The 25819-nt window shown below is 40.0% G+C and overlaps 1 protein-coding gene across 1 annotated transcript in view; it reads right to left on the reverse strand.

The window, feature by feature from the left end:
- The window catches only part of pitpnc1a (phosphatidylinositol transfer protein cytoplasmic 1a), a 42818-nt gene extending 21963 nt beyond the window's left edge, over positions 1-20855 (reverse strand). Inside the window, exon 1 of the mRNA XM_069713466.1 lies at positions 20501-20855. Within this exon, the coding sequence (XP_069569567.1) occupies positions 20501-20548 (48 nt within the window). The 5' untranslated portion in view covers positions 20549-20855. The remainder of the gene's footprint in view (positions 1-20500) is intronic.
- Positions 20856-25819: the final 4964 nt, after the last annotated feature.

Here is a 25819-nt window from a genome sequence, read left to right on the forward strand (position 1 = left end):
ATTCAACCACAGACAGAGTAATTACTGCTCTGAGCGCTCAGTATTCTTGGATAAGTAACTGTGCTCCCATTAAGATAAATAGCTTCTGCGTTTTGATGTCTATGTTAGGCTGTGTGTGTGTGTGTGTGTGTGTGTGTGTGTGTGTGTGTGTGTGTGTGTGTGTGTGTGTGTGTGTGAGAAAGACAAAGAGAAAGAGCAAGTAAACATGTCAGAGTCATATCATCCTCAACTAAACATTTAAATAGTACTCACACAAAGTGTATCAATAAAGCATCCTGCTTTCATTGCAGTTAAGGTGTCCTTTCATACAGCAATCATTGCGTGATTCATAAATGAAAAGCCTCCGCAGTGCAATGATTTAGAGTGTACATTATTACTGGGTTGTAACTGGAGTTCAATGTGGAATATAATAACACACAAAAGTGAGCGTTATTCCTTTCAAAACGCCATCATTTTTTTTAATTTTTTTTTTTTACATATTTTTGAAATCCATCCATATTGTCTTATCTCATCTGCCCATGTGGTGGATGAATTATTATCACATCAGAGGGTATATACAGATATAAACACCCAGCCTCTCGCAGCAGATGCACACAAACTGCAGCCAAATGAACATTTCCAAAATGTAAATGGGAACATATTTATTAAAGGCTGAACCTAATTTATTGAACCATATGCTGACAAAAACATTTTAAAACTTGGACCACAAATTAATTCAGTACTTGGAACGAATATTACTGCAGCAGCGAATGAAGGCTTTAAGCTTAAAACAATATACCTCCACTCAGTATCGCTTCACATTTTGTTCCTTTGCACTTGCATACAGTACACTGTGAATAGAATACAGTGCATCCGGAAAGTATTCACAGCGCTTCACTTTTTCCACATTTCCTTATGTTATAGCCTTATTCCAAAATGGATTAAATTCATTTTTTTCCTCAAAATTCTACACACAATACCCCATAATGACAAAGTGAAAAAAAGTTTAAAATTTTTGCAAATCTATTAAAAATAAAGAAAGAAAATATAACACGTACATAAGTATTCACAGCCTTTGCTCGATACTTTGTTGAAGCACCTTTGGCAGCAATTACAGCCTCAAGTCTTTTTGAGTAGGATGCTACAAGCATGGCACCTATTTATGGGCAGTTTCTCCCATTCTTCTTTGCAGGACCTCTCAAGCTCCATCAGGTTAGATGGGGAGCTCTCCAGAGATGTTCAATCGCGTTCAAATCTGGGCTCTGGGTATAGAAAGGTGTGTGTCTTTCCAAATCATGTCCAATCAACTGAATTTACCAGGTGGACTCCAATCAAGTTGTAGAAACATCTCAAGGGTGATCAGTGGGAACAGGATGCACCTGAGCTCAATTTTGAGTGTCATGGCAAACACTGTGAATACTGATGTACATGTGTTTTTTTTTGTTTTTTTATTTTTAATAGATTTGCAAAAAATTTAAATAACTTTTTTCACGTTATCATTATGAGGTATTGTGTGTAGCATTTTGAGGGGAAAAAATGAATTTAATCCATTTTGGAATAAGGCTGTAACATAACAAAATGTGTAAAAAGTGAAGCACTGTGAAACTTTCCGGATGCACTGTAGGTACATATGGTACTCGCGCACCATTAGTGCAAAAATGACACTGCAATTGGGAAGAACTAGGCTGTACAATCTCGGCCATAACCTAACCATTATCCCTATAATCTTATACTGAATAAGAACTTTAGTTTACCTATTGCATATTAATCTGTGTGTAGCGCACGTGTGCAAATTCCCCTTAAAAGAACAAAACAAACAAACCAACCAACCAACAGACTGTTTTCGTAGATGCTCATGAAGCACAGAAACTGCACTTTGGCTTCAGGCTGTGGGAGAGAGCAACTTCCATTTCCTTCTTCATCTCCCAGAAATCATCACGGTAAACAGAGAAACTGCTAAATATCATATGTCAGATCATAGACGTCCATTAAAAATACCATTAGGACACCTGCTGCACACGTATTCACACACAGCTGTAAATTGCATTTTTGCTCCACTGCAGAGCGGTTTCAAGGTTGTGGGAGACTGAGGAAAGACATCTGCCATATGGAGATATGCAAACAGGACGAATATTACCGTGACATTTCTCCCCGTGTTAAAGGGAGAGACGGTAGTGGAGCATGTGAAAAAGAAAGGGAGTAAAAACATTTGTGCATCTAATGTCACATGTCTTTATTGTAAGCCGCTTTGGATAAAAGCGTCAGATAAATGTAATGTAATGTTTAGGAAAGTAAAACAATGTGTTTGTGAAAACACCACCATATTATCTATATCATTATTTCTCATAATTACAAAGAAAAAAATCATAAAAATTTGTAAGAGTGGTGGGAAAATTAAAAAATTGCCCATGTTTATGGAAAAAAAAATAAAATCAAAGATGAGCCATTTGTATTGAAAAGGTGTGTGTGTGTGTGTGTGTGTGTGTGTGTGTGTGTGTGTGTGTGTGTGTGTGTGTGTGTGTGTGTGTGTGTGTGTGTGTGTGTGTGTGTGTTTAAAGAAACACTGAACTGATTGCTCAGCAAAGCCAAAGAAAAACAAGAAATGACAATCAGGATTTTTTTTTTGACAGATGAAGAAAACATTCCTAAAGTGAGTGATGTAGAATAGGTTACTGCCTGACGACTTGACACGATTCACCTCAATTCAAAACCACACAACACAGATATGAGGTCGGCAAGAGCTGGTTAAGGCAAAGAACCTGAGGGAGAGTTTTAACTGAGTATTTCTGCTCATTTCAGATCACCAACACACCCGTGGGCTCCGTGTCTTTATGCTTCAATACAAATCTCTCCCAGTTGAATACCTTTAAATAATGTTGCACAAAGAGAAACAGAAGCTCTGAGCCAAAATCAAAACGTTAAGTCAATACAAATGTTTATATTCACCCGAGTGTGCATACTGAACACCTTCAAGGTGAGTTTAAGTTTTCTGTTTCACCAAACAAAGTGACACCTCACCAACCACGACACACTGATTGAAAGGACCATGCCAGCTCAAAATGTATTTCTCACTGTTGTCTGTTGCAAGATGAAACAACTGAAAGAGATCACAGCAAAAAGCCAATTAAAGTAGAGTGACAACTTACTGCTCTGTGGTTTTATGCAGATCAGTGCCACCACTGAAACTTTTTCCACTTGATGATATCCAAAGGTAGGAGGTATAATTCCTCAGTGATGCTGATCACCAGCTGAATATGATATGAACACAATCAGTATGTGAGACAGGCAAACAGGCACACAGATACAAATGCACATTAGTCTTGGCACTAAAACGTCTGTCTCTATACCTCACGAATACAAGTCTACAAAGAATACTTCCTCCCACCCTCCTGGACTCCTAAACACTTTCAAATTTGTTTTATTTCAGACTGCAGCTCAAAAACTGTCACTTTTTTTTTCCCACAAGAGCTTGAAGTACAAGAACACACACGCTCTGCCGTTTCAGCAGAAATGCGGGCATGCTGCTGGAGAGCGAGCGCATATGACTGACTGAATTTTCTCCGTTTGAGCTGACGCAGCAAAATGTGAAGGTGAGAGTCGACTCCCTGAAAATGGTTTGATAAATTCCCTCGCCACAGAGGTGACACAGGCATTGTGGGAGGAAGCCATGGATGGCAACCGGCTCGGGGGGGAAGCAGTGTGTTAAAGCGGCTCAACACTGATGAATTCTGCGCCACACAAGTTGGCAAGCGACATCCCTAATTTCATGGCCTCACTCGAGTACTCAAGCAGTCCAGCAGTTAAGAGCAAACGGAGAGTGACGGATAACATAGTGTCAGTGGCTTTTCTTCAGGAAGAACAGGAGGTTTCAATGAAGAGGCTCAGAGCATACATTTCGCTTTTTGAAACGTGTTTGTGTGTGACTTTAAGTCAACCTTGTATTAACGTTTCAATCTACAGTGCAATTGTTAAAAAGAGCATCTGCAGGTTCCTATGTCAGGGCCCCAAATGCCATTGATGGATGACCAGATTTGGCCCAGCAGCCACTGTTTGCCAACCACTGGGCTCTAGTTCAATAACTTTTTGTGCTTCTTGAGGGTAAAAATTAAGATAAAAGTTAAGGCCGAAGTGGAAAATTTAAACAACCATCTGTATATGATACAGTAAACAACAGGCACAACAGCATGTGTGTAGACTGTGGTTTTATGAGTTAGGATTTCTGTCTACATCACAGTTCATTGTTTGGTGCTCAAAACAAAGCACCACGGAGAATTTTGTTGTGGCAACATATAAAATATACTTCCCAAAAACTATCATGGATGTACCAAAGTGATCTTACACGACACTTAAGTAAGTTCTTCTTGAAGCCACTTGCGAAGAGTAAAAGTGGATGTTACGTAAACTATGTCAAAGACGTGTAGTCGGGTGTAACTTATTAATTCTGATCGCTGCAGGTGGGAGAGAGCACTTTCCTGTCGTGCCTGCCTCTCTGCCCATTTCCTCACTCTTCTTATCCTGCATTTCTGCAGTGTCTGAGGTCACTGAATCAACGATTACGTAACGTCAAGATCACTCACTACGGATCGCTCCACTGCATCATTTCTACTCCCCGTCTGCTAGCACATTGAGTGGCCGACTGGAGTGATGTGTTTACATGCATGCGTGAATTGGGGGGAGGAGGAGAGTGATGGTAGGGTACTGGTTTGAGGTGGAGTGTCAGAGAAAGGCACAGTTGATGAGCAGAAATAAGAGAGCAAAAAGAGAAGGAAGTGCTGCTGAAGAGATGTTCAGGAAACCGACAGACTGTTGAGAGATTGCATAGGAGGACTTGATTGAGGACGGCTGTCTCTTGCCCTCACATTGATGCATATCATTCTCTCCTTTAACCTTCTCTCTGCTGACATTCACTTACGCCGCAGCACCGACTCTTTTCCTCTTTTGAGTTTAGCTCATTTCCTCTCCTCTCCTTCTGTCTGCATGAGCCAGGTTTGACAGTCATTATGTCAGCCATGCCGTAGTAAATAAAAGTCATATGGGAAAATACATTGCACGCTTTTTACTTGAACACTTATTTCAAACCCTACTTTTGATGGAATTGACAAAACATTTGACCTTCACTGAGCTGGCAGTCACTGCGGTAGTTATGGTCATGATGCTTTCAAGGACGCTGACATATTGTTGATTGTAGTGGTTGTTTATTTGTATACTTGTATGCAATTTAGGTCGTGATGATTTGCCTTCACACATATGTCTGTTTTTTTAATGGCTCCGTTTCAGTTTTTATGCATTGATATGTGGGATGTCCTCGAAAACATTTATTAGAAAAACAAAGCCCTTGTAATGATCTGGTTTTTAAGAGGGTATTTATTTCAAATGCTTCGACAAAGAAGTTATTGTAAAATCTGTTGTGCCAATAACCAAGCTGAGAAACAGCCAAACGATGCCATGGGATTTCCTCATTGTTTTGTAGGTGTGCACATTAAACTTCATACAGGAATGCTAATTATCTCTGCCAAGGAAGATATGTTTTTAGTGCGGTTCACTTGTTTGTCAGCTGCATTACAGAAATGGGTTGATTTTCATGAAAGTTGGTGGACGGGTGCAGCGTGAGCCAAGAAAGAGCCCATCAAATTTTGGAGTGGATCTGAATCACAGGGTGGATTCACAATTGATTTTTCACTTAAACTAATATTTATGCTGAAAGTTTAATAGTGACAAAACAGAGGCCAATCTAGAAAAACGATGACTCCAAATTCATATCCACATTCAAAAGGTACCAGTAATCCTCTAGGGTTCACACGTATTTGCTTAAACTTGATACAGAAAGCAGTAGTTACGGAGCAACTTGGATGTACAAGGAAAGACATTTAGCTCTGGACTTGTCTGCTGAGACTAGACTACCTACAGCACACTTCCACACACACCCTGAATGACAGGCACAGAGAGGCCCGGTAAAGAGACAGACATGGCCGATGGCCTACACGGATTTATCCAGGTAATCCTGGTTGGTCAGTACACCGCTGTGGAGAACTCTGGGACAGTGGTTTCATTGAGGGAGAAGCACAACCAATACAATTCTAAAATCACTACAAATGTAAATATATCCAGACAGGTTTAGTGGTTGGGGTGGAAGATTTGTATATCAGAAGAGTAGACTCAGTGCAGGTTTACACTCTCTGAGTACCCTTCAAGATAGCTTATGTAAAAGGGTACAATAAGTACATTTAGTAAACACTCCTTTTTTTCCAACCACACAGCCCTGTTTTCTTATTTTTTCTTAAACTTCTATATTCACAGACCAACAGGTAAAGCAAGTGCACTTTTGTAATTTGTCTACCTGGTGATACGCCGTAATGTTGGTTCATTTATTCACAGAGATCCTAATGAGCAGGAAGTGTTCAATAGAGGGAGAAACAGGGGATTGACTTTCATTAAATGCAAGATTGTGAATGTGTAAATGTGATTCCCAAATCCCAGAAGCCTCTGAGGCTCCTCACTCTGAACTTTAAAAAAAAAAGAGAGAAACGAGAAGCGACAGAGAAAAGTGAGACAAATGAATAAATGCTGCAGAACAGGTTTTGCCTCATCGTCTGATGCTGGATTGAATCCATCTCCTCATACAGGTCGAACACACACAAACACATATTTTAGAACTCTGAAGTCCAGGTGATTGAAACATAATACACATGTGACTCACTTAAAAGCAATTTAAACAATGAGGAAATTCAAATGGTTTTAACTTTGCCTTCCAGACTGAGTGATTAATATGTCTCCATCTGAAGCTTGGTTCCAAGTCAGTAAGCAGGGGCAGGAAGAGATCAATCGACCCCCACTGTGGAGAACAAAGAAGAAGTGAAGCTCACAGGTGCATGCTGAGGTGTGACATGTATTAGCAGCAACACTGATTTTTGATTGATTTCATTTTGGAGTTGTGCTAATGTGCCTTAAGACTGTTAACTGAAGGATTATTTACTCAACTCCACCAGCAATGCATAGTATTCACAGTCAGTCTAAATCCATCAAATTGTTCACCTCCAACCGAGCCTCCAGCAAGAACTAGGTGATATTCTTCCAGCATCCATTCAGTTGTTTGATAAACAAGTCTCCCTCCCTCTTACATAAGCCTTTTGTCTCCTATGTTCCAGTCTGGAGTGTTTTGGTACCACTTGAATTTCAGATTGCTTGGGGAAAACCACCTCATTTATTATGCATAGAGAGAGCACAGTGTACTTCCAGCAGCCCAGCTGAGATAGACGGAGGGAAAAGTGAGTACGGAAAGCAGAGAACAGGAGAAAGAGAGAGAAAAGTGATGACAATAGGTGTTATTTTGGTTTTGTTTTAAGCATAATGTCAGCATCTTCATGCGTGTCATTCTACATCATATTTTTTCTGTCTTGCAATCCCCCTTATTGGGTAGAGCGGTGCTGTGGGAAAAACAAAAGGTTGTGGAACTAATTCATTAGCACATGTAAGGTTGTTGGGTTTTTTTTGTCCTTGGGGAAAATAGGATGAAGGATGAGCTGAGAAAGTGTAGTATGAAAGAAACATGCCTCGCAGAAGCCGTAACGTGAGCAATTCAGTCAAAAAAAGCAGTGGATGTATCCATTTTTTTTTTTTGATGGAGCACATTCAGAGTCTAAAGCTTAAGACTCCTTTTTTAAATTCTCAATATATTACCACATTCAACTCTTCTCAGACATAGAAGTTATCGTCTTTTCGGTTATGCTGACTGTCAAATCTTTCTGCCTGGGCAACAATACCTGCTAAGGTATTTCGTCATGGGTATCCACATTATTCATTAAGTAGTTTTTTCAACCGCACAGCTGTACCCATGAAGAAACTATGAAAAAACAGCCAAAGTGCAACGCTGTAATTTCCCCTAGGAACAGCATATGCAGTGTACTGTAGCTGTGGGAATCATAGACTGCACTCAGCAGCAGAAACAAGGTACCGAGCTGCACGACATAAATGTGCGTTTTAGTCAAGAGACTGCACTTATGTCAGCTCACACATTTGAATGTTCGTCCCTTTCTAAAAATGTCCATCACGGTTCACTACACAGACAAATATTGCCCACGACTATAACATGACCAGTCCTTAACATATTACGGCAAATGCTTTATTTTATGATATCGTTAATACATTTGAAAAGTTGCATGTATATTACAAGTAGTAAGCGCTTACACCATATGGATGAAGGGCTCCATTAAGCTTCTGTGACTTCAAGCAATCTCTAGTTGCACCAGCGCTAGCTCGAGTTTTTTTTTCATCATTTCTTGTTCCACATATTAGCATCCATAAGAAAAAGCAGTTTCAGTCTTCTTCAGTGCTGCTTTAAGACGCAAACCCAAACCCCTATTAACAAAAAGATATTCAACTCTTTTCGTAGTCAAGCAACTGAAAGCTGAAATATATCTATACTAACTTTAAATATGAATCTTTACCTGAAGAACAGCACCATACAGTTCTGGTTCAACATTAAAGGTCTGTACGATTGCTTCCTAACAGGCCAAAGGCCAAATCTAATGTAATTTATTAAGATCATATTTAAAGCCTGTGGTCAATTTAAGAAACTATTTCCAAACATTGCTAACGCTCAGTAATTATGACGGGAGCAAAGGAGGAAGTCACATGAAGCAGTAAAGAAGTGACAGGTCCATATGTAGATAGCAGATCAGGGTGGTTGGATCATCTGTTCAGATCTCTTCACATCTTCATAGTTTCACAGTTCATCATAAATCAGAGCAGTTTCCTCCTTTAGTACAAAGAAAATACCGTGAAGATACGATTTTATTTGCTTTCCAGTTTTTTTTCTCACATCGGAACCTGAAAGAATGAATAAATGTCTATAGTAACTCACATTCACATCCTTGACAGCTGGCACACGGCGACTGAAGTGTGGTTGAGTGTCACATCTTTAGTGCTTCTTCCAATCTGCCAACTGACAAACAGATTAGATAACAAAGGGCAAATGGAGGCACCAGCCTGGACTCTGATAGACTAGTATCTTGTGTTTCAACAACACATCCTCATATCAAAACCACTGAATAGCTATATTTTCAATCATTCACAAAACAGATACGAGTGAGTGTTTTCAGCACCTTTGATAGGACCAACATGTCCTCACAACTTAACGACAAATAGCTCATTTGCCAAAATACCCAAATATATATGATCATAAAGTTTAGGGAAAGGTCGTGGTTTTGGGTTAAAATAGCTACGCAAGTTAAATGACTTATGTTATGAAAGTTTAGTACGTTCTGTACTGTAAGGTAAATATATGTCAGCTAAGATGAAATAAGTCAACGCTGACTTTTGAACCACCCCCAACCTTCTCCCTCCGTAACCGGATGTCTTTTTTCCCGTCATAATTACTATGACCAATAGAGGTTGCAAAAATTGTAAATAGGGTTCACAATAAGCTGCTTATTACTGTGCTTTAGGGGAGGATGGTCAAGTTTCAAGGCTCAAGACTGTATTGAAAGCGATCTCTCTGTAAAATGAAGGACCCAGAAACAGAATCCATTGTGTTAGATTGAAGCTATTAAAGCATAGTTGATCATAAATGAAATCATCAATCATCATTGAATAAATAAATCAATACTTTCAAACCAAGATAAATACAAGTGGAAGTGAGGCATGTTTGCCAAATGGCAAAAAATAATAACTGTATTCAGTCTTCTATACTAGTTATACTAGTTATAGTTAGAGAATGGATAGACATGCAATGCTGCATGTAATAATCTTTTTGATCCACCCACTCAGCTGTCACAATGGCACTTTTATCCGTAGAGGACATATACAGTAAAGCACAATGCCAAGAAACTTTTTTCCCCTCTGCTGCTGATGGAAACAGTTCATCAGGTGTAAGAAATACAGTTAGCAACAGAAAGTGAATGAATAAATAGCAGGAGACATGGACACATATACAAGACTCAGGTTTACATCACAACAGCTGCAGTAAGGTTTTACATCTCCCTCACACACACACACACACACACACACACACACACACACACACACACACACACACACACACACACACACACACACACACACACACACACACACACACACACACACACACACACACACACACACACACACACACACACACACACACACACACACACCACTCACATGATCTTCACAGGCAGTCAGCCAAAGATATTTTATGAGAGCAGTGTCCATGACTTCAGTGTACATAGGCCTCTTTGGGACAGAGTGAACTTTGTCCTACAAGCAACACAATGTCAAAATGTCTTCTGCTTTTGTTCAGTTGAAAATTACAATGAGACGTGAAAATGGAGACAAAGATCCTTTTCGAATGAAGCAAGAGTTTGAGGACAGCAACCTAATAGTTCTTGAAAAAGTGACATTAGCGCAATTAAATAGCAATTTGGAGATGAGAGAATAACTTTAGACCTCTGGAGTCTGGAGACGAAGGCAACAGACACGAGAGGGAACGAGAAGAGGATCCACTTTAACTAAGTCAGTTAAACCAGACAGGAGTAAATACACATTAAAAACACATTTTGACACAATACAAAAGGAGGGCTACACGAGGTGAAGGATGTCATGATCCCCTCATGTTAAACAAGATGAGAGGGCTTTCGTTGCCTCATTCATTTGAATGAGACGAATATATTGGTGCAGCAGAGGTGCCCGAAGCAGAGAGCTAGGGGGGGGGGGGGATAGGAAAGTCATGCGAGTTAGACATTCCTGGTGGATCACTTTGAAATGTGAACACTGTATTTTCGCTATGCGAGTTGAGTGCGATGAAAGATTTGCCACTGTAATAAACTCCCATAGTTGCCAAATCGTGATACTATGCATTACTGTAAGTGTTTTGCTGCATTTAAATTCTGTTACTGTTCTGTTTAACTGGACTCTGTAGTTTGTATATTATGCCACGGCAGAACCTGAAGCAGCATGTCATCATCAACACGTCCCCTTGTGGTGTTTTAACACCATTTCGGTGTGAATGCCCGATTAAAAGATATTTGAACAATTTCTGATTCAGAAAGGGAGAGGACTTCTGATGTGCCTCTCCAATTTGTACGTGGTTGTTAAAATACAGAAAAGTCAGTAACACAGACACACAACCCGGGACTAACAAAGTCATGCTAGATACGCATAAATACACACTCAGACCATCTGCTGTGTTGGATGAGACTCCACTGCCACTGCTGAACTTTCTAGCTACATTTCAACAGCTGTTCACCGGGATTTTCAGGTCTATCGAAATACATTAATAGTCATTAATTGTGCATAAATAATTTTTATCAAGATACTTAAATGTGAGATGACAAGCAATGTTAATAATTGAAGGCCATTTAGCAAATTCTTTCCCTTTGTTGTTTTTCAGCCTGCTTCGGTCAGTTGGATTCAAACGCACACACACAACCTTGACGCGTGTGCTCACTGCACACATACCGAAAGCCACTTCATCATCAAAGAGATTTCTAATCAGTTGTGAGCTGCTGATGTTCCTATAGCAACCAGGGACACTTGTACGTGTTACTCTGGTATGCACATCATGTAGCTGTGCACATAATGCAGATGGGTTCAGACATACATTGTGTGTGTGTGTGCGCGCACGCACGTGTATGTGATATAGTATCTATTAAGCTTCCTGTGGAAAGGCTAATGGCAAATGCAAAGTTAAAATTTTGAAATGCGTTGTGGTGATGACCAGGTTGAGGGAGCTGATTGGGTTTGTGCCAGCGGGGTGAAGACCAAACGTCTCCTAGTTACCCTTTGAACGCCTTTTAGAGCAGCAAACAATAATTATGCAGCTCATGACCAGAATCGGTGAAATCACTTGCTTTGATTTGCTAAAGGTAACATTTGTTCCCCGCCCCGAACAGAATGAGAGCGCTGCAATGATTAGATGATTAGTGTCTGCATCAGTGTGAATTCACAGGATGGGACAGAATGATGTGCAAATGCAGATCTGAGAGTCCAAATAGAAATCTATATCTGGGTGTTATTTTGTCTTTCCAAAATCCTAAAGCTGAATTTATGCTTCTTCAAGCTCCCACAAAGACGTTGTTCACATTTCCGTACGTGTTTCTTAATTACTTCTACAGATTCTCGGTATAAAAACAATGAAGGGAAAATGGAAAGAACCAAAAGTAAAAAAAAAAAAAAAAAAGGGTTGACAGCGCAGCATTTGTGAGACAGGTAATTTGGATTCATCAACACAAGGGACAATGACAGTGATATTAAGAGAAAAGAAATGTATTTTCCAGTTCTCAGAAAAAGGACAATTTGTGGCAGTGCAATGCTGAAACGTTTGCCCACGTGAGGAAAGAAGGAATCAGTCATGTTACATGACAGTCAGGTCTGCACTATGCTTTGTTGAGGGGTATGTGTGTGTTTGATCCTCTGCAACCTTTGGTTCATAGATGAGTTTAAGTCTTGCTTACTGTTTCTCTTACAATGTGTAAACTGAGCAGATTTTGTTTCCCGTTTTTAGCAACCTTCCTGTGTTAACGAGCTGAATTTTGAAAATGGCAAATGGCTGATCCATATCACTCCACATTATCATATAAAGAGTCTGATCACACGTACAATCCATCACCATGATGCACAATGCGTCCTGATCACATTATAGCGCAGCACGCCCAGCTGCCCCCCTCTCATGCTGCATCTCTTCCAACACCTGTCCCATAACTCTACGGGCACATTCACTGTGTGTCAGCACAGCTTCAATTCTCAGTGGCCATTGTTTCCCCTTGTTTAGACAGCATGTTGACAGTAAGTAAGGTTTAGGGGGACAGGAAGAGAGGAGGTGGGCTGACGGCCGAAATAGAGGGACGGGCGATTAAGAGTTTCCTGTTTCTATAAACTGATAAAGGTGTTGCCTCCTCTGTAGCACAAAAATGAATGAATTCTCACAACAGAGTGGCAGTTACCAAACTTTAAATCAAACCAAACAAAAGTCTTGCGTAGGGGCATGCCATGTTGTATCGCTCACAATGATATCGGTAAAATGTTCAAAACGTTGAAAACGATTCACAGTATGATAGTGGTAATAGTCTGACTTGTTGAAGTAATGTCATCTTAATGCTACGACATATGTTACATGAATAAAAGCAACAACAAGCAGTACGGGAGTTACTTCCAAAGAGAGGTTATATAGTGTGTTTATAGTAATGTGGAAGTAATCAGTTGCACATCAAATCATATTTATTTATACTGAATATTTGAGGGGAAACTGCTGTTTCTGTTGACAGACAAAGCTTTTTGTCATCTTCTGTTATTTTGTTGTATTTATATATTCTTGAAATAAACAAACTATTTTTCAGTATTTTGTCATACTGTCAAGATGATCATTTTTGCAGAAATAGCCTGAAATATTGTGATATTATTTTGGCATCATATCACTCACTTCTAGTCTCAAGTCACTAGCATTTGAGTCCAGGCTTTCAGTTCAATTCATCTGCCCTTTCAATTTGAACATTCTGAGTCCATCCTTCCAGGAGGATGAAAAGCGATGATCTCGATTAAAATATGATCACTTTGCCTTTATTCAGCCGCGTTCGGCAGGTGCACCATTCCATCGCATATACTGCAAAAATAAATTATATATTAGTGTGGCTGCTATGTCTTAAAGCCATGTAGCCAGGTTCATAGGAAATGCTGGCAAAGTGAGTCACACACTGCTGTGCTGTGTGTGACTGTGCTCTGTGTGTGTGTGTGTGTGTGTGTGTGTGTGTGTGTGTGCGTGCAGGGGGCCATTTAAAAATGACTTTCTCTAACCCCACAGGACTTTTGTTTGAAGCTCAGAATTGTAATGCGTGGCGTTTTCAAACACATGAATAGAGGCAGCAGTCGGGCACAACCTGTTCGTGATTTTAAGCTTCGGAATGACAAAGGCTGCACGCAGTAGAGTAACCGGCGTGATTAGAGATTTAATACAATTTTCAGATAAATGAATCACATCTTCACTGATACTGGATACGAACGTCTTTCATCGGCTGCAAAAAAAAAAACCAACACATTTTTCTGTGGTTTTCAAGTGTGTATCTGAAACCAAAAATAATTGCCGGACGGCTGTTGGAGGTTTGTTTTGAGATTTTGTCCAGTTCCCTCATGCTTTTCTAAGACGCGGCTCAAAACATTGCTTGAGGTAAACAAACACATCCCCTATCTTTCTGTTGACACTTCAGATGCGTTTCCACCAATGAGGTTGGTTTGTGGGATTATTAGCTATTTTTCACCTATTCCACTTTGGCAATCCTTAATCTCTTATCCATCATGCATTTATTTGCTTTAAATCAAATCTTTCATTGTTTAATTCTCTGACTAACCTTTGCTGGCTTACTGACCATTTTCCCAATCTTCTCAGACGTTTTATTTTTACTTGTAAACGCCCCCAGCACTGGGGTTGCTCAGTGATGCAGCTGAACACCTACTAAAGTGATGGCTGACGAGCTAGAAATCGAACAGTCTGTGTTCTCGACAGTGCTTGTGGAAGTCTACTTCTCAGTACGCTATCATCTGGTCCTTAGTTGTTTGTTAAAGGATAAAAGATGAAGACATTTAGCTCTTGATAAATGGTGAAATTTCAAAAGATCTTTGGGGCCGATCACTATGTTTGTTCCAGGCTGCGTGATCGTCTTTCATTGAGACGCTGTGCTCTGTATGTTATTCTCTGAGCCACTTGCATCTTTGTGTGGGCTTGTTTTCTCTTCGCCTTAATCTTATTAATCACTGTATTTGACTGTTTTTCTTCCCATCTCACCTCCCTCTTTGTGTCCTTCATGGACCACGTGCCTTTAAATAATAAACGTGCACTCCGTGTACTGAGTTCCAGTCACTATCAAAGGTTACTTCAGGTCTAAGTGCACTAAATCACATGTTGAGATGCTGTCCATGTGCCATGGGGACACAGGCGGACTCTGTAACCTCTCAAAACTAATTTCAAGACCAACATTGTTTTTCTCACCTGTCCATTGGTCACCCGTGTCCCCTACAACCTCCAGTCACCTGAACAACTGTTCCCGCACAACTGTTCTTAATTTAGCCCTCAACTCTCGACTATAAATAGAAAGCTGTTGACCCTCCGTGTTTACCAGATGTTAGTGTTGCTGCGTTGAAGTCAGGCCTGTTTCTCTTTTCACGTTTGTAACCTCGCCTGTCATGCTTAATGGCTCTACTGTCTTTCTCTGGATATTTCAAACACTCCTTCTCTCTACAGTATGTGGTTTATTTGGACAAGATTACTAGAAGAGGTCCTTTGATTTAGGGCACCGCAGCGACAGTTGGGGTTAGAGTCTGGAGAGCCCTCCGTCTGCTTCACACCACGAGGACTCTGCTGCTTGCAGGCAGGAAAGAAGACGCAGCTAGCAACACTATGTGTCGTGTCACGTCACATATGCTCGAAACATAGTTGCCCCATTGGAAAGCTCAATAACTGGAACTAGAGAGCCAAACCAATTAGTCGAGGAAAAGAAAATCACTAACTATTCAGATTTAGATCATCTAAATGTTGTCAAATACAAAGGTTTTCAATACCTGCTGTTAAATGGAGTATCTTTGGGATTTGGACTGAACAGATTTTAATTTATCACTTTCCGCACTGGGAAACTGAGACAAAACTATTCATCAAGAAAATAATCAGTAGTTGCAACTTGTTACCTTCTTCGGTCAGTTTGTCACAGAAACTATTTTTTGTTCAGTAGAGCATTGTATACGCTTAAGCAATCATGTACAGGCATACGGAGAACATTTTTTAAAAACCTTGGAATCTGAATAAAGATGTGACGGCAGAGACAGAGAAACATACAGATAGCCAAGAAGAGTCAGACAGACCAAAATTACAGACATCAAGGACATGTAAATGTATTTCCAGCTCTCATTCTTCTGTATAGCATCTCTATGGTGACTTGCCACTGCTTCACTAATCCGGTGATTATTTAGGAGTCTGGAGACAAAACATATTGTCTTAATTCCCTGCTATTGCCCATTGTTCCCCAAATGATTAGCCCCGACAACCATAACTGAATGCATTGAATGCACTGTAATGTCGATGTTGCAGGATCTCAAAATAATGCCTTACAGAGAAAAGAGCAAGCAGCCAGACTCTGGAAGAGATGTTCTCAGCTGGAGGACCACAGAAAACTATCTTTAACCGAGTTACCTTAATCTGAGACAAAGTATATGAGCACAACCTCAAACCACCAGGGTTTTAATTATCCTCTCAGTGGGGACTCGTTCAGTGCTATGAGCTACCAGGCTGACAGCTGGATAACCAGAGAAGTCAGGCAAACGGGAGAAATTCAAGGAACGGTGTACAGACTTCACTTAGAGATCTGACTGGTCACAGCAACAGCCATAATAAAGCCATAAAGAATTGAGGTTTTTTTTTTTCTTAAGGGATATATCAGCACACACAGAGTACAGTTAACAAGTTAACAGTGTCTAACAGATTAAGTAGCGACCAAATTTGTGACTAGAAAACACAGATAAAAGTCCGACAGGGATCAGGAGAGAAGTGGCAGAGAAGCACGCCTTCGTATCTTCCTCATGCACAAGTGACTTTAACATGACCTCACTGAGCAACCGACACACGATTCATTTAACAAACTTGTCTGGAGTTCATAAAAGTTGAGTCAAAGTAGTGAATGAAGTCAGGTGGGTCTGTTGATTTGAAACTTTTCTCATGGTGTTCTTTTGCATCTCAGAGAGCCGGCACCAGAGGGGGGGTCTTTATCCCTTCAAGGCTTTTAATGAAAGATTCAAAACCGAGCTCCATTTTACTGATTTCAGAAGGCACATTTAGGCTCCTATCATTATTCAAATATAGGACCAAAGTCCTTTAAAAGAGAAAAGATCATGTTTTTGTTCCCGCGATCCACACGGCAAAGCTCATTGCACAAAAGCTGATCGAGCACGAGACTCTTTCAACTGCTGCTCAGGTACAGAAAATTCTCTCTGCGTTCTTTGTCCAATGAATAGAACATTCATTCCAGAAGAGACTGCCTGGTAATTGACGAGGCTGTTCAGTGCAGACAGAGAATATACATCATAATGAATCTAATATAGTGTCTACAAATATATCCCTACACTAAATTAAAAATAATCATATAGAAACAACTAAATGAAAGAAAACAGCTAGCTGCTTAACATTCAACCGTTTATAAAAAACAAAACAAAAAAAAACACAACTAAAAGCTTTGAAATATTTTGTTGTGTTCGGTATGCAGCACACATCGATTCAACAAGGACGTGTCCCTTTAGAAGGAATTCAAGTAAGGAACCACTGCTGCTATTGTGGCTGTTCTTAAAATGGTTTACACCGTTTGAGTCAACGACTTGATTCAGAACCGGTCGATGCCACTGAGCCGAATGTATCCACCTACCAGCACCTCTAAAGCTCACCAACTAACATGTTGACTCTTCTTTGTTTAATTTATAACAAAAAAATTGCCAACAAGATGCTGTTTATACTGTATCTGTTCACTCTCTACAGAGTCATTGATCTACAGTCAGGTGGACTCTGACAATTACCAAAAGCAATCAATCACCTTCTTCACACATATTCTCTCCGGCTTATTCCGACTGGCAGATCGTCAGAGTGAGCATGTTTCCCTCCATCTGGTGTGTGTGAGCCAGATCGCTCTCTGGCAGAGCGACGAGCTCCTCGGGGAACGACGAGGAGACAGGCTTCTCGTTAGCAAGACTACAGAGGCTCCACTCTGGGGACGTAAACAAGATCTCGGGTCTGGGCCGAGACGTGACGAGGGGCAACTCGGGAAGCAGGCACACAAACAAACATATGCAAACCCCCAGAGACTGACCTTAACACTGACTGGCTAGTGTCACCTTCATCAAAACAGAAGTCTGTCTCACAAACGGAACAACTTCATGGGTGTATCCAGATACCATTAAGAGTGGCAGCCGTGTCCTTTTGTTTTTTCAAGCCGTTGTTCGCTGGATCCATAGCTCAATAGATTTTAAAGGACATTTCCAAGTTTTTTTTTGTAACTTCTAAGTTTGTCTGTATAAAAACATTTCTTCTGACAAACAAAGACCTCCAGCAAAACTGGAAATGGATTTGACAATTGATTCTGTGAAATGACATGTTTTGATGGATTGATTTCTGTCCAATTTTGTTTACTTCCTGTGGCTCAAAGATGACTGGCATGATCACAAAACATGTCAACATTTGGTGTAAGGGTTTGTGTATAGCTGACTTTTACATTGTGACAGATACAGCCTCTGGACTTTCTACATCCAGCTGAAAGGGCTGAAATGTTTTCTGCTTAATGGCAGATTTAATTTCAAGTGTGTAGCTAAGAATAAACATACAGTACCCTCAGTTTGAAGATCATACACAAGTCAAATGAATTTTCTGATGGGCATCTCTACTTGTGCAAACACGCAGACTTGACCGAAAAAGCCACAATTACAGCATAAAACCTCAACACCATCTACAATTTTAAGGGAGTCGATTTTTGACAAAAGTAACCGTCAAAATCACTTTTCAGGTTTCAATCCACTACTTTTAAGCATATTTTCAATTTGAGCCTGAAAGGAAACTCAGTGAAAACACCAAAGATTTGATTAAAAAAAAAAAAAAGAAGAAAATGTACGATGTACACAAAATACAGCGCGTAACTTAAACGTCCACTGAAGCTTCTGAAAAGACAAAAATCTGCACCAGATAAATGTATCAGATCTGTCTGAACTAAAGAAGATTTTAATGGTTCGCAATTTCATACATGTATACTAAATTTCCATCATGTTTTACCATTTCCCCCCCCTCATCATTTAGGTACTGGCTGTTTTTTAACTGCCATCTGATAGCACCCTTTTCGCCCTTTTGCCTTCATGCTGCAAAGCCATATGAGGAGATTCATAACACTTATGTGTTGTGCAAGCGACGCATACAAGATAACCCGTGACACCAAAGCCTGAAATGAGCCATTATTCATCATGAATCCAGGGGAAAGTACGGTATTCTTCTAAATCTGGGAGATGAAGATGTGTTTTATTATGTGTCCAATTTTTGTGTGAGCACATAACAGCACATTATGTAATTTGCACCATCCCAGATGACTCCATTGAGAAATACGGACGACTTGAGAATCGCATTGGTTGCTGCTCCACTGAATCATTGACAAACAACAACAACAACAAATGCTTGGATGTTTAATTATTTTGTTGTTATTTCCTATTGTGTTAAAAATGATTATGATTTAAACAGACAGTCATTGTGTGTAAGTGTACATGATTTATGTTTTTGTGTGTGTATTTGTGTGTGTGTGTGGGGTGGGGGCATATCTGCAAGCTTAAAAAAATGAATAGATTACAAATGTTCATTTACCAAGTCATTGACAGATCAATACATTAGGTTGAGCACACATTAGTGTCATTACAACAGATGTAATAGCCTTTAGCTGGCCACGGAGGACAGCTGTGTCTCTCATCACTACTGGAGCGCAGCAAAGCAGAAGAACCAATCAGCCTTCGGACAAGCTGTGATAAAGCAGGTAATTAGAAACATGAACCTCACAGGAACTACTTCACGGTCCAGGGATCAATAGACCTCAGAGACTGTTAAAGCCAGCTCTCTGATTAAAAGCACGTGCATATCGCTTCAATTTCATCTTTACTTAACCCAAGAACAAAACAACGGGTTTTGCCGGACTGCAGTAAACTACAGTGTAATTGTACCGTCTCTGCAGCATGAAGCACCATGGTGACACAGTTATTTAGTAGAGGAAAGTGACACATTTGGAAACTTCACAAAGCTTTATGGCACCATTAAAGGCCATAAATGCATCTTCAGGTGGAACATCGGTTGTATCTGCCCACTGGTGTATTAATCTCTCGCGATAACACTCATCCGATCACAAATGTGAATTAAATCAGCTTTTTTAAATTATTTTTGTTTTAAGAACCGGGGATTTATAGAGTGCATGCAGCAGTTGCACAAGCATAAACTTCTGCATTAAAAAAAAAAAAAAAAGCAAACAAAACAAAGCAGCACAAAAGGTAACACTCCTTGAACACTACGTGAATAATCACATTGCTCATTTGGATGAGAAGAACAGAGTCAGAGCTGCGGACAAAGGCAGAAAGGAGTTTGTATCTAATTACTTACAAAGAATCGCAATCGAAAGTAAACCAGATGTATGACGTGTCCCTCACTGCCTTATAATAATCACACGACTCCCTCTGCCGCTGTGGCCAATCTCTTTAATTGAACGACTTCTCTGGAGCAAGAGTCAAAGCCGGTTGAACGAGAGACAACGGCAGCTCCACCCCGCGGTGGCTGCTGCCTCACCGCGTCTCGGTTGCGGGAGCTCCGGTGCCCAAATGCAGTCCGAGCGCATCCCTGACAACTTTGCAAGTCTGCGCGATATTAAACGAGGCGTGCTGCTCCGCAACTCTGTGGCAGATAGCCGCCGGATCGTGAGGAATTTTGTCGAAAACTAGCAGACAGAAGAGGATAACAAACAAAAACAAAAACAAAAACAAAAAAAATCAAGAAAACTTCACCCACCTCCTCCACCGTGAGAGGCATGCAGATGCGGTACTCCTTCATCAACATAGTCCGCGGGCAATGGTGATGGCAACACGGAAGATGTAGAACTTCAGTCTTGAGGTGCGATCCTGTTGGGGAAATAATTCTACTACTAATAATAAAACTACTACTACTCCAGATGGCATTAGTTTTGCGCCCGGATCCACCTCTGCGCAGTCAAACGTGTGAAATTCACAACAAACTCCAGCACAAGTCGCCTCCACCGCCCCTTCAAACGGCTTCTTCTGGCCGCTTGGACTCCCAGAGAAGAACTGACTCTTTCGTCCCTGACTCTTCCGAGATAAACACCTTCTTTTTTTTTTTTTCTTTTTTTTTTTTTCCTAAAAAACAAAAAACCCGTTTTCACCTCCTCAGATCTATCAGCATGTCCCCTTCTCCTTTGACTTAACTCCTGACAGCTGCGTCCAGGGATGCGCGGTTTTGCGTAGCAACTACGTCAAGTGAACGAGAGCGAGGCAGCGAAGCTCGAGCTACCGGAAATCAGAAGATCCGACTCTCGCTGTAAAAGCCTCGTTATATCAAAACTGTGCAACCGCTGGTCTGCCGTATAATAACTATAAGCAATAGCAAAAAGTGTCTAAGAGCGAAGTAAGCAGGCTGTTTTTTTTTGTTTTTTTTTAAAGCAGCTTGTGTGATCCGACGAAAATCGGGCGGTTGCCTTCAAATAAGATTTTTATTATTATTATTATTATTTTTTTAAAGCACACGACCGGAAGTCTTGCGGCCTTTTCTTCGTTTAATACAATTTTGCCCTTCCGCATCGGCAGCGCAGCCTCAACGATTTTACCTTCGCAAAAACAGGACGATAACCGGCGAGGACGGACGAGTAAACCACATTTCAACCATCCACGTCAGATATCATAACACCAGTTTCAAAACCATGAGAGAAGGTGGTGAAATCTACAAAGTGTGCAGCACTGCATGACTACCATTATAATTCTACATCTGACTGATAACATTGGTGTTGTCTCTTTCTGTAGCCTATTATCTGAAATACATTGATGACATGTCATAAGAAATTATATAGTTACAAAAGAGCACTTATAGTGCCGTGATGTTCACGTGCGCGCGCGCACACACACACACACACACACACACACACACACACACACACACACAATGGTCTTCTGTCAGCACCCATGTTTTTTGACCATGAAGTGAAAGTTTTGTGGATGACCTCGGTTATGAGATGTAGCCAGAATTAAACCCTATTTCAAGGCAGACCAACTAGAAATGTGACTCTAATTTATTTAGATAGATTATTGTTCAGCACTCTTAATGAAGCGTTTAACTTTGTTGATGGTTAATCAATCATTTACCTTTTTTTTTTTTAATTGATCAGTTGTCAGCAATTAATGAGAAGAAATGTGGGGTTGCCAGATATTTAGAGCTTTCTCTTGACTGTGGAGTATTCATATTTGTTAATAAGGTCATTAATGAAGGGTCTTCTGACTTTCTCATGAGCAAACATGTTCATTGGCTTCTTTGAATTTATGAGAAAGTTGTAAAGTTGTATTTTATTTCTATTTGATTTAACCTTTATTCGACCTGGCAGTCCTTAGAAATTAAAATCTCTTTTTACAAAAGAGACCTGGCTACCATTACAAATTGACAAGTTAAATGTTAGAACGTCACGTGACATTTGACATGTCAGCAATACATTCATGCGTTTTATCAAAAGAATTAAATTCTCTACATTTCAACCCATTTTAAAAATGAAGTCTGGTCCATATGCTCTGCAGCCCTTTTCCAGGAGGTCGAAGGTCAAATTCTGCATTTAAGGCAACTGAGCAATGTGAGCCAAAGCACAAATCACATTGTCAGTAAAATGGGGACTCTCCTCTTTAGCCATGGTCTTGGTGAATGGCAGCACCATTGACGATGGATTTTTTTTTTTTTTCATTTGCACACGCTTAACTCGCAGTGAACACATTCAGAATTGACTGAAAAAGCTGGTTTCAGGGTTCCCGCTCGTCTATTTCTGGTTTTGTTTCAGGGGAGAACCTGAGGTTACTTTCACAAGACCTTCAACTAGTCTCTGAGACAGGTGCTACGTCAGATGATGTATCCAGTAATATTTACACACACACACAATCCACTTTAGTCTCGGGACATTTCAAAAATATCTTCAACATTATGAAGGTAAAAAAAAAAAAAAAAGAAAAAAAAAAGACATGCAGTGTCATTTATTTCACGATAGATGTCGCTAGAGATCTTCATTTAAGTGAGTTTAAATTGTTGAGCGGACGACAGCTTGTACCATTAGGAGTTTCATTTGTTTTCAGGAAATCGCATGCTGGCACATAATTTTTTTTTTTTTAAATTTGCACACAAAACGAGGCTTTCCAGTTCTCGGAGAATCCGGTGTATCATACAGTAAATGAAAAAATACTAAATATACTGCAGGAGGGGCGTGTGTGTTTTTTAAATTATTACTGGGAATTCATGTATGTTGAATTTCATGAGATACACTGAGAGAAAACTGGAGAGTCTGTGAGCTGTTGGAAAACTTACAATGTGATGAATTTTTCATACGTTAAGGTTTGAAGATAAAGTCAGTAAGAATTAAGAGAAAATGAAAAACATGAGGCAGATCTGAAAATGGTGTAAAAAAAATAAATATGGGCTCATACTTTTAGATGATGGGAGTGAAATTACTGTCAGTAGGAAAAAAGTTTTTGGTTTCTTTCCACCTTCATGTGATCCTTCCTTAAAAAAAATCCTATTCTTGCTGTTCAGCATGTACAGCTAAACCCACATTTATTTCTCTATTAACACAAGTTATTTTTATATTAAAAATATTGTCTTGTACCTAATAAATGGGCCACTGAAATTTAACTTGGTCATTTTCACCTCAACTTAAAAAAAACTTTGTTTGCACATCACTTTAAAAAAATATCAGCATTGTGACATGGCACCATACCACAGTATGTATTATGTGTAATGACAAAAAAAATAAATCATTCGATCAAATTCATAACTATTAACAACAATATCTTTCAAGAAGAAGACATTTACATTTTTTTCAGAAGATTTAATACAAAACGATAACATTAAACAAAAACTGAGTTGTGAACAGTTCATACTCCCACTGATAAGTTCTGCATGAATTAAACAGCAGTGGACAATCAGTGTTGAGGCTGATTAGTGAAATTAAACCTTTCTGTGTTGTAAAAACAGGAAAGCGCAGTTCCGATGTCTGGACTCTAGAGGGCGCAGTGCACTAACACGTGTTGTGTATTTGAAATCTGAGAGTGCAGACGCACCAGCACACACTCACACTCATGTGCACAGTAAAAAAATATACAAGTATGCACACTGTCGCTCACACACCATCAGCAGAAGCACAGGTGTAGCGAAAAAAACAACAACAAAAAAAAACAACAACAACCTGTGAGACGCCTTTTCCTCGGTGAAAGCAAAGCTGGAACTGAGCTCCTGATGGCTCTCGGGAATCATCTGAATATTTCTGCACTTTGATGTCAGTAAATATTAAATGCTGATGAGTTCTGTGTTGACCAGCAGAAAACAACTAGTGACTGTGTTGGAGGTGTTATATTGTCACCACACTGTATCATCACAGAAATATTTGCATTTGCATTTGCACGTTATTTGTTAACTTTGTGACTCTTACGCTTATTGTGCCTCAAACCTCTCACTTTCTCCAAAAGCTTTTCCCATCATAATCACACATTAAAGGTCTTTACACACTGGGGGCATTTTTTTCATGTGATTAATTCGCACAGAAATTTTTTTTTTTTGGAACTGTCGTCTTTTCTCTGTGAACGTATCAACCAATTTACAAAAAAATGCATCTATTTCTTTAGTACTTATGTGTTCATATATGCTAATTTTCAAGTGTGTGTGTTGTTTCAGTTGTGCATGTCCCTTTTTTCACTGATACTAGTGGACATGACTTCACTGGTGTGTGTTCATGGTTGTTCATTGTAGTTTACTACCCACAATGCAAGAGTGAATTTTTACTTGTATAGTCACAGCACATGTTCTTACTCTACTACAGATGTAATAGATGTACATGCACTGCATACATACACAAAGTCACATACCCAATAGCACACACACACACACACACACACACACACACACACACACACACACACACACACACACACACACACACACACACACACACACACACACACACACACACACACACACACACACACACACACACACACACACACACACATCACAGCTTTGCTAAAGTCCCAAGTAACTAACAAGTGGCCAATGATGCATCCTGTTAAAGTTACAAAGTGAGGTCTCTTCTTCTCTTCTATGTACTGTTCGCCAGATTTATCCACACACAAGGGAAATATAATGTGCACACACACATTCTGTATGAAAAAACAAACACACAAACAACCACTGCTCGGGGCTGAGATGTCACAGGACAACTACAGAACCATCTATCATCTCGAACAGGATCTAAAACGAAAATAATATGGCATTATATTAAGTTGTTTGTGGTGTCAGACTGATGACACCTGCTACAATTAGGCAGACACACACACACACACACACACACACACACACACACACACACACACACACACACACACACACACACACACACACACACACACACACACACACACACACACACACACACACACACACACACACACAAAAGTCTGTTCATTCCAGCCAATATCAGAGTGTCGGCAGAGAGGAGAAACTGTTGCTAAGAGACCTGGTTTCCTTGCCTCTTGCCACTCAACATCATTAGCTGGCCTTTATTGTCACTTTCCGAACCGCTCAGCGCAGTCCGTCCACTGCTACTGTAGAGGAAGGAGTTTGTTTCTCAGCTTGTTCAATAGTTGCGATTGTGCTGAAGCCAAAATTAATAAGGGGTTTATTGGAGCCATCTGTCCTCAGAGGAAAACGCTAGTGTTAGATGGCAGCTTAATGATTGCATTACGTGCAGGTAAATAAACCGGGAGGGGATCTGGGGACGGGGGGGTGGATATCTTTTATGTTTCATTTGGATTAATCGTGAGTTTCTCATCTCTCTAATAGAGCATGGTTTACTCTGTTCACTTAGTCCAAAATGGAGCCGCTGCTTTTCAAAACAATCAGTGTGCACAGCGAAGATTTTAGTTCAACTTAAAACGTACATTTTTGATCAGCCTAATGCTTGCTGGAAAAACCTTGTCTGCGTTGATTTTTTTTTCATCTCTTGTGTAGAACACATTAAAGGACACCATCAATGAAAAGAGTCGGTATCACACATTTAAACACAAAGACTTATTGATC

Source organism: Brachyistius frenatus, unplaced genomic scaffold (genome assembly GCF_029030835.1).
Source record: "Brachyistius frenatus isolate BFR_SWC_R1_liver_20210118 unplaced genomic scaffold, ASM2903083v1 Contig_119, whole genome shotgun sequence".
In the NCBI taxonomy this organism is placed as follows: domain Eukaryota; kingdom Metazoa; phylum Chordata; class Actinopteri; family Embiotocidae; genus Brachyistius; species Brachyistius frenatus.